This window comes from Toxorhynchites rutilus, chromosome 2 (genome assembly GCF_029784135.1).
Source record: "Toxorhynchites rutilus septentrionalis strain SRP chromosome 2, ASM2978413v1, whole genome shotgun sequence".
NCBI lineage: Eukaryota > Metazoa > Arthropoda > Insecta > Diptera > Culicidae > Toxorhynchites > Toxorhynchites rutilus.
Genome location: NC_073745.1, coordinates 180,606,493 through 180,619,710, shown reverse-complemented (window position 1 = coordinate 180,619,710; position 13,218 = coordinate 180,606,493). Strand labels below are relative to the sequence as shown.

Genomic DNA, 13,218 nt, shown 5'->3' with positions numbered 1-13,218 from the left:
CGTTAAGATAATTGGACAGACCTTTAATGTGACACTTTTATTTGGACAGTTTTATCTCTTATTGGACATTTTAGTAAACATCGAGTTCGGGGCCCAAATTATGGCGCCTCATTAAAGTTGCCACCAGACGTCGACACTGTACCACATCGCCAATGTTCAATTACAGGCCAAAATCGCTTCCAAAGCGACACTGAGTGGTGCCTCGGCATGTCGTATTAAATTTAAATAACTGTATTATATTGTTATTTATGTTCGCATCATAAGCAACGAACACACATTTATTTTCCACTTGCAACAGTATTAGCGATGATTGGATGGATTAATATACGACTTATACATGCATCTAGTACGACTATTGTCATGCGTATATACGATTTTCTACAGACAACCAAAAAACGACTGGCGGAAAACGTTCTTGATAATTATTATGATTATGATAATTATGAATGATTATGCATGTATGTTTGGAATATTACGTTAAAAAATATTTTTAAGTTCGAATATTTCCGGGTTCAAGAAAAGTGAAAGTTAAAGTTGCTTTTTAAGACTTTTAAGAACGAAAGATTATCTGTTAGCCGGTCTTTTGCGTTCTGATATACATAGTGACAAAAATAAATTAGTTTAACTTCGTCATTCAATTGCACTTAACTCAAAACTGTAAACATGAGATTATGAACTTGACAAACCAAGCTGCCAAGTATGCCAACCCAGCAAACATTAAATCGTATAACTATCGTATATAGAGCATCGAATATCTGATATTTTGGGTGGTATATGTTGCGCCCAAATAGCATATACAGTAAGTTACCTATAATCCTCGACATACCGAGGCACTACTCAGTGCATTAGACGTGATTGGCCTGTAATTGGATATTCACGATGATAGTGGTACAATGTCGACGTCTGGTGGCGACTTTCAATCTCGCGCCATGCTTTGGGTCCCATACTCGATGTTTACAACACTATCCAATTAGAGATGAAAATGTCCAATTATTTGTATCCCGTTACAGGTCTGTCCAATTACCTAAATGTCGAATTAGAGGTAACTTACTGTACATGCAAGGCTAATAGGCAATGCCTAATAACATAATAAGTCTGTTGTCATACGAATATGCGATTCATCACTGCCATAAAAAAATGGCGTAAAATATTAAAGTAAAATGTCCAGCCCGGGGAATCACCATTTTTGTAAAACCTTTATAATCATTTATGTTTGTACAAATAGGAATTAATCAATTGGCTTTTAGGGATATAAATGTTTGATATGAGTGGTGGCGACGGTTATAAAATTGCTCCAATGGGATTTGAACTCCGGTTGTTTGGATTATCAAGCCGCAGCTATCTCGTACGGTTATCTGAAATATGATTCTAGGGCAATTAAAGCTCTTACATATGATACGAAAGAGTTGCAATCGGATACGTCATACGTCATTGTTTATTGTGCTTAATGTAAGACGTGGTCCTACGTCAAAAATCTAAAATTGGAGGCGATTTACATACATCCAAGACACATTAATTGTATGATATGTATAACTGGCATATGCATATAAAATGGGAGGCCATATACATGTATATGGGGTATGTAATAGAATATAAACGATAATTATACGATTTAATTTTTGACGTAGGACTACGTCTTTCATTCCTATACCGGGGTGTAAAATCAAAGTTTCGAAAACGAAAGCGTTACGCCGGAGACCGAGATTTTGAGCGTTTATAGCTCCTAAACAACTGAACGAAATGGTATGATAAACACTTCATTCGAAAGATAAAATGTCTACGCGTTATATACTTGTTACTTTTTGATCCAAAAACTTGTTTCAATAGTCTTAAAATTGCTTTCAAAACAGGCTATTGAAATCACCAATCGGTATATAAGCGAGCGGCGCTCGGAAATCCACTCAGTTCTAATTGAACAGCGATTGGAGCATGTTGTCGCTGTTGCGGTGAAGCTCTTTATTTATCATGAAAGCGCGGATGAACGGTGTCACCAAGAGCCTGTTTGTGCACCCTAGACCAGAAGGGAATCTATCAGGAGGAGAGTGATGCCATAAACGGTTCCCTGGGAAGACATCGCTACACACACATACACGCGCGGCTATAAACAGGTGGTTATCGAGTTGGCATTAACCACTGGTGGGCTTCCAGTATCGAGGAAAATGTGGAAATATCTAATCGTTACTGAAAATAATCTGCCAGTTCCTCTGGGAATTTTCAAAATATGTTCATGTGAAAGAGTTTAATTGAATGTTTTCTATCCATGTTACACTGTGACCAAATATGTTTCAATCAAGTGCTATTAACAGGTGGTTATCGAGTTGGCATTAACCACTGGTGGGCTTCCAGTATCGAGGAAAATGTGGAAATAACTAATCGTTACTGAAAATAATCTGCCAGTTCCTTTGGGAATTTTCAAAATATATTCATGTGAAAGAGTTTAATTGAATGTTTTCTATCCATGTAACACTGTGATCAAATACATTTGGTTTTGTGGTTTTTCAATCAATCGCAATTAACAGGATAGCTTCAGAAGATTATTCTTCCCCATCAGTAGGATATTTCCGTATCCAATATTGTATGCGCTCGCAATCGATTATTGCTCAGTCGCCGAAAGTTCCGAGCTCAGAGAGTTCATTCCCCTCTAGTTTGCCTTCCAAATTGCCATCGTAAACCACACCTTCTCTCGATTCAATCACACACAAAAAGCATACTTAAGCGATATTCTGGTGGTGAGACACATTCATTTTTCGTGAGGACATCGACAAGACAACATCGTTGCCTAACGTGCTGGAGGAGGTGGACGGCGAAGGATCGACACATACACGCGCAGAACTCTTTCCGTTAGGATGCCATTCAGCATCGAGAAAGTTCTGGAAAGATCTAATCATTGCTGGAAAATAATCTGCCAGTTCCTTTGGGAATTTTCAAAATATATTCATGTGAAAGAGTTTAATTGAATGTTTTCTATCCATGTTACACTGTGACCAAATATGTTTCAATCAAGTGCTATTAACAGGTGGTTATCGAGTTGGCATTAACCACTGGTGGGCTTCCAGTATCGAGGAAAATGTGGAAATATCTAATCATTGCTGGAAAATAATCTGCCAGTTCCTTTGGGAATTTTCAAAATATATTCATGTGAAAGAGTTTAATTGAATGTTTTCTATCCATGTTACACTGTGACCAAATATGTTTCAATCAAGTGCTATTAACAGGTGGTTATCGAGTTGGTATTAACCACTGGTGGGCTTCCAGTATCGAGGAAAATGTGGAAATATCTAATCGTTACTGAAAATAATCTGCCAGTTCCTTTGGGAATTTTCAAAATATATTCATGTTAAAGAGTTTATTTGAATGTTTGCATTCCATATAACACTGTGACCAAATATGTTTCAATCAAGTGCTATTAACAGGTGGTTATCGAGTTGGCATTAACCACTGGTGGGCTTCCAGTATCGAGGAAAATGTGGAAATATCTAATCATTGCTGGAAAATAATCTGCCAGTTCCTTTGGGCATTTTCAAAATATATTCATGTGAAAGAGTTTAATTGAATGTTTTCTATCCATGTTACACTGTGACCAAATATGTTTCAATCATGTGCTATTAACAGGTGGTTATCGAGTTGGTATTAACCACTGGTGGGCTTCCAGTATCGAGGAAAATGTGGAAATATCTAATCGTTACTGAAAATAATCTGCCAGTTCCTTTGGGAATTTTCAAAATATATTCATGTGAAAGAGTTTATTTGAATGTTTTCTATCCATGTAACACTGTGACCAAATATGTTTCAATCAAGTGCTATTAACAGGTGGTTATCGAGTTGGCATTAACCACTGGTGGGCTTCCAGTATCGAGGAAAATGTGGAAATATCTAATCATTGCTGGAAAATAATCTGCCAGTTCCTTTGGGAATTTTCAAAATATATTCATGTGAAAGAGTTTAATTGAATGTTTTCTATCCATGTTACACTGTGACCAAATATGTTTCAATCAAGTGCTATTAACAGGTGGTTATCGAGTTGGTATTAACCACTGGTGGGCTTCCAGTATCGAGGAAAATGTGGAAATATCTAATCGTTACTGAAAATAATCTGCCAGTTCCTTTGGGAATTTTCAAAATATATTCATGTTAAAGAGTTTATTTGATTGTATTCTTTCCATGTAACACTGTGATCAAATACATTTGGTTTTGTGGTTTTTTAATCAATCGCAATTAACAGGATAGCTTCAGAAGATTATTCTTCCCATCAGTAGGATATTTCCGTATCCAATATTGTATGCGCCCGCAATCGATTATTGCTCAGTCGCCGAAAGTTCCGAGCTCAGAGAGTTCATTCCCCTCTAGTTTGCCTTCCAAATTGCCATCGTAAACCACACCTTCTCTCGATTCAATCACACACAAAAAGCATACTTAAGCGATATTCTGGTGGTGAGACACATTCATTTTTCGTGAGGACATCGACAAGACAACATCGTTGCCTAACGTGCTGGAGGAGGTGGACGGCGAAGGATCGACACATACACGCGCAGAACTCTTTCCGTTAGGATGCCATTCAGCATCGAGAAAGTTCCGGAAAGATCTAATCATTGCTGGAAAATAATCTGCCAGTTCCTCTGGGAATTTAAAAATACATTCATGTGAAAGAGTTTATTTGAATGTTTTCTATCCATGTAACACTGTGACCAAATTTTTTTCAATCAAGTGCTATTAACAGATCGTTATCGAGTTAGCATTAACCACTGGTGGGCTTCCAGTATCGAGGAAAATGTGGAAATATCTAATCGTTACTGAAAATAATCAGCCAGTTCCTCTGGGAATTTAAAATTACATTCATGTGAAAGAGTTTATTTTAATGTTTTCTATCCATGTAACACTGTGATCAAAAATGTTTCAATCAAGTGCTATTAACAGGTGGTTATCGAATTAGCATTAACCACTGGTGGGCTTCCAGTATCGAGAAAAATGTGGAAATATCTAATCGTTGCTGGAAAATAATCTGCCAGTTCCCCTTGGAATTGAAAATTACATTCAAGCGAAAGAGTTTATTTTATTGTTTTCTATCCATAAAATATCCATATAATACATTTGGGTTTGTGATTTGTCACTCAAGTACAGTTAGCAGGAAAGCTTCTGAAGATAATTCTTCAGAACAAGGTTTTTCGTATCCTATATTGGATGAATAAATCCTTGTGCCTCCAACGTAACGCTCTCGTTTTCGAAGTCCCCCAAATATTCATTTATTCATTCATTCAGAATGGATTTAGATTCTACTTCAAACAAATGATCTCTAAATCAACGATAGTCCTACGTCACCCTTGCGGTTATACCATAGATATAACCCACTTCCTGTTTTTCTAGGATGTATGTATATCGCCTCCACGTTTGCATATATGGGCTGACTAGGCGCATCATATACATGCAATTAATCATACTTGTATGTTTGTGAATATTGTTACCGTAGATGACCCAAACACCGTTTTTCAGCGTGCTTATCAAGCAGCTTCAAAGCTGTAATTCATTTATTTAATTCAGTTTACATAGTTTCAAATATTGGTAAGTGATCTTACATTTTCAGTGTTTCCAAATGTTTCTTGGGCCTATAGGGGTCTAACCTAACTTTTGGGTATTAACACGATGGTAAGAAATGTAAGTATGACCTAAATATGGATGGAATTAATAAAATCAAACCATACTTATAGTATTCAAGGACTCACAAATCATAAACTTCCTTGCAGTTCACAACGATTAATTTCTACCTACTTTTCTAAATATTCTTTAGCAAATTCGATTTCTTAATAAGAGCACTTCGTTTGTTTACGATCAATTTCTAATTGTTCTCTCTTCCCTTCACACACTTTACTTGCTCGAGGGAACGGTCAGTGGATTCACTCCGTTACAGTGTGCCCAGTCTTCACCGCAACATCCCCCGACCCGTGAGCCACTTCCGTTTCCGATGATTTTCCCGTAGCGCTTGTCGACCCAATAACATCCAGAACGGCCAGCTTTACGGCGGGTCTGGAGAACACACCTCTTGCAGTCTGCACCTTCACCCGTCTTACTTGGCCATCCTTGCCCGGAAAGGTTTCTAAGACACGTCCTCTCTCCCAACGGTTCCTCTGGTCATCATCCATCACGATTACCACATCTCCTGGTTTCAGTGGTTTCACTTCCTCGAACCATTTCGTTCGTCGTGTTAGCATCGGCAGATATTCGCGAACCCACCTGCGCCAAAATCCATCTACCATATGCTGAGCCAATTTCCAACTGTCTCGCAGGGCACTCATGCCGTCTACCGGAGCCGTCACAGGCTGCTTGATTCCACTGGAGCTGTATAGAAGAAAGTGGTTTGGTGACAGAGCCTCTTGACTGGAGGCGATCTGGCGTAGTGGTAACATCCATGCCTCTCACGCTGAAGGTCACGGGTTCAATTCTCACTCCCGACATTCTTCCAAAAATGGGAGTAAAAGTGACGAACCAGCCAAATGAGTTGAAAATCACTATAATACAGATATATATAAAAAAAAAAAGCCTCTTGACTCTCGACTTCCAGGGGAACGTATGTCAGCGGTCGAGAATTAACAACCCCTTCTGCCTCCAATAATATGGTCTCCAACACTTCGTCGCTTGGATGACGAGAACAGTCCGTAATGGCCCTCATAGCTACTTTCACCGATCTAACCATACGTTCCCATGGTCCTCCCATGTGTGGAGCGACTGGAACGTTGAAATACCATTTGGTGTAAGCGTTCGTAAACGTCGAAGCACAGTCTTTGTTGATCTGTTGGACACATTTACTCTCCTCTGACAACAGACGATTGGCCCCCACAAAATTGGTCCCGTTGTCGCTATAAACTTCTAATGGCGCACCACGCCTCACCACGAACCTCCTGAAAGCCATCACACAAGAGATAGTAGACAAATTGTGGCAGACCTCCAGATGGATCGCACGTATCGTGAGACACGTGAACAGACACACCCATCTCTTGACCACGCTTCTACCAACTTTGACCTCCAGTGGACCAAAATAATCAACGCCCACGTAAGTAAATGGGCGTATGAATGGAGTCAGACGAATTTTGGGGAGCGAAGACATTAATGGTGGAGAAGGAATCGCTTTTCTTACCTTGCACATCTGGCAATTTCGGCTTATTTTCCGGATAAGAGTGCGCAGACTTGGTACGAAGAATTTCTGCCTAATTTCATTGCAAATGGTCTCTCCATTTGCGTGAAGGAACTTCCGATGGTAGTAATCGATTATAAGTACGGTAATCCTGTGCTTCTGCGGAAGAATTATTGGGTACCTGGGTGAGTACGGAACCAACGGAGCCGCTCCTATACGATCACCGACTCTTAAGATATATGCTTCATCCAAGAATGGTGTCAATTTATGTAGAGAACTGGATTTCGCTAGTGTTTTTCGCTTGAACAAACATTCTAACTCACTGGGATACGCCTGCGCTTGGGCCTGACGCCATAATGCCTCTTCTGCTTTGACCAGCTCTTCTCCACTCAGGCACGTTGTTTCTTGAAATCTTCTTGCCGACCGATGCAACCTTGAATACATACGCCATTGCACGTAACAAACGACACCAATTCGAAAAGCGCTCCACGTCTATCAAAGTTTCGGCAACGATTGAATGATGCAGGACTACTTCGCGGAGTTCTTCTGCTGTTTCATGAGAAATATCCTTTGATTCCCTAGGCCACTTCTACATCACCCAAGAATGTAGGCCCTTTAAACCAACGGCAGCAGGGATCGAATTTCGGCCCGGAGCCCCATTTTGTGGCCTCGTCAGCCACGTTCAATTTCGTTGGTACGTGCCGCCATTCATCCATCCTGGTGAGCGACAGGATTTCTCCGATCCGAAACGACACGAATTGGTGATATCGTCGAGTTTCTGACCGTAGCCATGCTAGCACCGTCGCTGAATCCGTCCACAAGATACGTTTAGAGATGTTGAGTGTGAGAGCCGTGCAAATGGTTTGCATCAATCGAGCTCCCAACATTGCCGCCTGCAACTCAAGCCTTGGGATAGAAAGCGGCTTCAGGGGGGCGACTTTCGTTTTCGCTGTCAGGAATGCGCACCGTCCCCCGTCCCTTGTAGCTACTCTGAGGTATGCAACACACGCGTATGCCTCCTCGCTAGCGTCGGTAAGAACATGAACCTGTACTGCTCCAAACTTCCGGAAATCGGTGTCTCGGAAGTAGAATCGTGGCACCCTCACGTCACTAATTTGCTTAAGCATTGCCGTCCATCGGAACCACCGGTCGACTAGGTGTTCTGTTATCACTTCATCCCAATCCGTACCCGAGCGCCACACCTCCTGCATCAGGGTCTTGCCGTGCACAACGAAATGCGCAATGAATCCAAGCGGGTCGAAGATTTTCATCACCGTTCGAAGAATTTGTCTTTTCGTAGGGACAATTGCGCGGTCAATTAGCTGTAGCACATCTTCCGTCACTTGAAATGTGAAAATGTCCGCAGATGGAATCCACATCAGTCCGAGAACGCGTTCTGATTCTTCTGGCTGGTCAACACTCAACGTTTTGCACAATAGGCGATCAGGTTCTCCCAGAAACGACAGCACAGCCGTTGAATTCGACTGCAACTTAACTAGCTCAAAGCCAGCCGCTGCGTGAATGGCTTTCACTTCCTGCGTCAGTTGCACTGCCTCGTCTACCGTGTCTACACTGAAGAGGCAGTCGTCGACATAATGGTCATCGATTATAATGTCTACTGCCCTTGGAAAAGAATCGGAGTACTAACGAGCATGCTTGTTTTTTTACGAACTGTGCTATTGAAGGAGAGCATGTTGCGCCAAACGTAGCAACGTCCATTACCCAGATTTGTGCTACATCCGAAGGTTCGTTCCTCCATAAGAATCGCTGAAACTGCTTATCCTCTTCACGAACTAATATTTGGTGAAACATCTCACGGATGTCACCACACACCGCGATGTTTCTTTGGCGAAAACGTAGGAGAACAGCGAATAAAGAAGTGAGAAGATCCGGACCTTTCAAAAGCATATCATTGAATGATACCCCGTTGACTTTGGCTGCGGCGTCCCATATGAAGCGAACTTTCTCAGGCTTTTTTGGACTGGTAACCACTCCCAGCGGCAGGTACCAAACCCGCTTCGAATCTGTATGTTCGATTTCTTCCTTCGAAACACGATGAGCATATCCCTTCTCCTCGTAGCTTTTGATCTGCTCCTCTACTTTCGCTCGAAGCGCAGGATCTCGTGTCAACCTTCTCTCCAAGCCAACAAGTCTCTTCATCGCCATCGGTAAACTTTCAGGGAAAACCGGGCGGTCAACTTTCCAAAGCAACCCCGTTTCGTATCGGTTCTCTCTTCGAACTGTTGTCTGTTCTAGAATCTCTAGAGCTCGTCTGTCAGACGCTGATTCTAACTTTATACTCACAGCGGCTTCTTCTATAAGGAAGAATTTTTTCATTGTGTCGTGTAGCTGGTTATTGCTTACATCGCCACTAATGTGGACGTTTAAATGTTCAACAGGATTGCCACCACCCGTGTATCTACCGTACACACACCATCCAAGACGAGTTTTGACCGCCACAGGATCGTTACAACCTCCTTCTCGTAACTTCAATGTGGTCAGCAACCGGACATGCTCTAGTCCAATTATCATACCTGGTCTGACATTAGTGTAGTTGGTGATAGGAAGACCTCGTAAATGGGGGAAAGTCTTCGAAAGATGGGTGTAATCCATCGTTTGAAGTGGTAGTCCCAACTCACGTACCGTTCGTACGTTTTCCAAACAGTGCGTTTTTCTCGCACCGAATCCAGCTATTTGTATGGACACCCGCTGCGATGCCTTTTCTTGACGGCCGATTTTCCCTGTCCAGCTCAACCATAGCACATCCGGCTCCCCAGAGATTCCCAGCTGTGCTGCTATTTCCTCCTCCAGCAGGGTAGATGAAGAACCGTCGTCGAGGAATACATACGTGTTAACCGTAGCGCCGTTACCGAACAGAGTGACTGGTAAGTACCGGAACAATGAGCACGAATTCGAAAAGTGGTGATGTTGGTAAACAGTGTGTCCAGGGTTTGTTGTGTCATCCAATGTGAGGTCTCGAGTACTGTGCAGAAGAGCATGGTGATGAATACGACATCCTTCCACAGCGCACTCCTTCTTTGATCGACACGGCCATTTTCGATGTGGTACCAGACACGTACGACAGAGGTTTCTCTGTCTAACCGCCTTCCAACGCCCGTCAACATCCAAAGACTGAAATCTATCACAATCCGCTATCTGATGGTCATTTCTACTACAGTAGGAACAGGTTTTGAGCGTAGACACCTCTATTTGTTCTATTTTCCCTTTCACAGCAGTCGACTCGTGTGTGTGGGTGAACAACTTCTCCTTCGACTTTCCCTTCTCTCCTCCGAAACACTTTGCGTGATTCTGAGCAGCGTCGATGTCGATACTCAAATCAGAAGCCACATTCATCAAATCCGATATGAACTCATTGAACGTAGCCAAGTTGACGTCCATTCGACCACGCTTGAAAATACCCCACTGCATTTTCATGGACGTCGGAAGTTTCTCAACAAGCTCTTTTTTTTTTTTTTTTATCTGTATTATAGTGATTTTCAACTCATTTGGCTGGTTCGTCACTTTTTACTTCCATTTTTGGAAGAATGTCGGGAGTGAGAATTGAACTCGTGACCTTTAGCGTGAGAGGCATGGATGTTACCACTACGCCAGATCGCCTCCACACAACAACAAGCTCTTGAAGTAGCATTGGATTCGACAGATGTGTTTGTTGGTCGGATAAAGTGACGTGGTCCACGAAGTTCTGTACCACCAGTCCGTACACCACGATGGAGTGAAGGTTATCTGATTTCGGTGGTGTTACACTACGAACCCGTTTAAGTAGGGTATTGATAAGAATTTCTGGCCTACCATACAATTTGCGTAATGTCTCCAAGACGTATGGCACCGAAGCTGGTAGTAGTAGACGGCTTCTAACGGCTTCCAACGCGTTACCTCCAAGACTACGCTGCAATCTAGCCAGATTCTCAGCGTCTGTGTAGCCGCATACTTCTGTTGAGTTTATAAAGGAACTGATAAACATGGGCCAATCCTGGGGTTCACCGGTAAACTTCGGCAGTTCCTTTGGCATAACCTGCCGAGCCGCCAACTGGGCGTTCGTAGGTCCATGTAGAATTTCACCCCCCGACCCGTACAAATTCTGTCTCTGCGGTATTGGTTCCAGGACGGGTAGAAGATTAGATGACGCAGTGAGGGCGACAGGCGCTAGTGGTTGTTGAAATACGATATTGGATTCCGGTATCAACCGGGAACGTAAACTGGATATTGACGATGTAATTCCTGTGAACATCGGTGTGACGGAAGTTACAGGTCCTGGTGGCCATGACACCGGGTGAGAGATGATGTTTGATTCCGAGACGATACAATTATTCGACATTGCTACTGAAGTGCTCATTCTTGTCCCTGTCACACCAACACAGTTCAATGACAGACGTGTGAAATTCGGGACAGAAACCACGCCTGGAGTTTTCGTATGTGCAGGATTATTCGTTGTATACATCGGAGCTTCGTTTTGGCAGAGTACGGGACTCGATGTGTTTGCTACGACTTTAGATCTCGCAATAATAGATGGAGGCTGTTTCGCCGGATTGGACACTTTCTCTGGCATTGACAGCCCTATCAAATTCCGTATTTCTGTAGATGATGCAACTATTTTTTGACCGGTAGGTGTAGAAGTCTTCTGGGGTAAATGTCGTATGAAGTTCACCTCTGATTCCGCTGGTAACAATGGAGTACTCGTACTCGCCATAGCAGCACCATTCATTTCAACTGGAATTGTTGCAGCTACAGGCTCTGGGAGCTGACCAGACGGTGCTGGTTCCACTGTGCCGACTGCATCCACCTTCGTACCTTGCAGCCATCCTTCCAGCCGTTCACGTTTGCTTTTAGCACTGACCTGACTCCGCCTGCTCGTCGTTTCATCGTCTTCTCCTAGTTGTACCAACAGGTTGAACTTCTGCTTAATGTAAACTTCTTCTTTTTCCAACCGCTTCATCTCGATGTTTCGCTGCTCTTCAAGCAACCTCAAGCTTAATTCTATCCTCTGTGACTTACGACTTGCTTTACTGACCGAAGTTCCGGTAAAGGAGACCATTGATTTTGTGGCCTCTTTTGCTTCAGTGTTCGCTCTACAGCGTTCACACTTCCAGCTACGATCTACAGCCTCGATCGACTCACTAACACCTGCACATTGATAATGTTCCCAAGTTTCACAGGCATCGCATCCCACCATGTTATCGGCGCTGTCGGTACGAGTGCACTTTCTGCAATTCCGATTTCCTTCCTTTGTCGACGTACCGCCGTTTCCGATCTGTTTCGATGACATTCCGTCCACCGCTAGCTCTACTTCAGCTAATGAATTGAAGTCTACTAAGCTCAACCGATTTCACTACAGAGACAGGGATGACTTAGCTCCTACGGCGACTATTAGCGATGTCTTCTATCAACGGTGTTTTACTCCAGCGGATGCTCTAGGTTTTCTATACAAGATTCTCTGAATCGTGACACTCCTGCAACTCAGCGAGTGAAATTCTTTGAAGATTGTTACCGTAGATGACCCAAACACCGTTTTTCAGCGTGCTTATCAAGCAGCTTCAAAGCTGTAATTCATTTATTTAATTCAGTTTACATAGTTTCAAATATTGGTAAGTGATCTTACATTTTCAGTGTTTCCAAATGTTTCTTGGGCCTATACGGGTCTAACCTAACTTTTGGGTATTAACACGATGGTAAGAAATGTAAGTATGACCTAAATATGGATGGAATTAATAAAATCAAACCATACTTATAGTATTCAAGGACTCACAAATCATAAACTTCCTTGCAGTTCACAACGATTAATTTCTACCTACTTTTCTAAATATTCTTTAGCAAATTCGATTTCTTAATAAGAGCACTTCGTTTGTTTACGATCAATTTCTAATTGTTCTCTCTTCCCTTCACACACTTTACTTGCTCGAGGGAACGGTCAGTGGATTCACTCCGTTACAGTGTGCCCAGTCTTCACCGCAACAAATATAATTCTCAAAATAAAATCATTACACTAAACCTTCGTTTCAAACAACTTATACAGTAACCAAATCATCCAATAAACATCAAGAATTGCTGGGAATCTCTTATCAATATTTGTTCAAATT

At 42.3% G+C, this 13,218-nt stretch overlaps 2 protein-coding genes across 2 annotated transcripts; both read right to left on the bottom strand.

The window, feature by feature from the left end:
• Window positions 1–5,888: 5,888 nt before the first annotated feature.
• On the bottom strand, window positions 5,889–7,567 carry LOC129766467 (uncharacterized). Its single transcript, XM_055767000.1, has 2 exons — window positions 6,618–7,567; window positions 5,889–6,330 (listed from the first exon to the last, which is right to left on the bottom strand). The coding sequence occupies exons 1-2, from the start codon at window positions 7,565–7,567 to the stop codon at window positions 5,889–5,891; spliced, it is 1,392 nt and encodes a 463-aa protein (XP_055622975.1).
• Window positions 7,568–7,701: 134 nt separating this feature from the next.
• On the bottom strand, window positions 7,702–12,407 carry LOC129766466 (uncharacterized). The gene is made up of 3 exons (XM_055766998.1): window positions 10,833–12,407; window positions 8,796–10,546; window positions 7,702–8,746 (listed from the first exon to the last, which is right to left on the bottom strand). Exons 1-3 carry the CDS (start codon window positions 12,405–12,407, stop codon window positions 7,702–7,704), a joined length of 4,371 nt encoding a protein of 1,456 aa, XP_055622973.1.
• Between the last annotated feature and the right edge of the window lie 811 nt (window positions 12,408–13,218).

Excerpts from the sequence above, each read along its gene's own strand:
- LOC129766467 (XM_055767000.1), bottom strand. The coding sequence starts at position 7,567 with ATGTATTCAAGGTTGCATCGGTCGGCAAGAAGATTTCAAGAAACAACG. Across the intron at positions 6,331-6,617 it reads CGTCATCCAAGCGACGAAGT|CTCCAGTGGAATCAAGCAGC; the intron begins GTTGGAGACCAT and ends TCTTCTATACAG.
- LOC129766466 (XM_055766998.1), bottom strand. The coding sequence starts at position 12,407 with ATGTCATCGAAACAGATCGGAAACGGCGGTACGTCGACAAAGGAAGGA. Across the intron at positions 10,547-10,832 it reads TCGTGGTGTACGGACTGGTG|TGGGGTATTTTCAAGCGTGG; the intron begins GTACAGAACTTC and ends ATGAAAATGCAG. Across the intron at positions 8,747-8,795 it reads TGCTCTCCTTCAATAGCACA|GGCAGTAGACATTATAATCG; the intron begins GTTCGTAAAAAA and ends TTCTTTTCCAAG.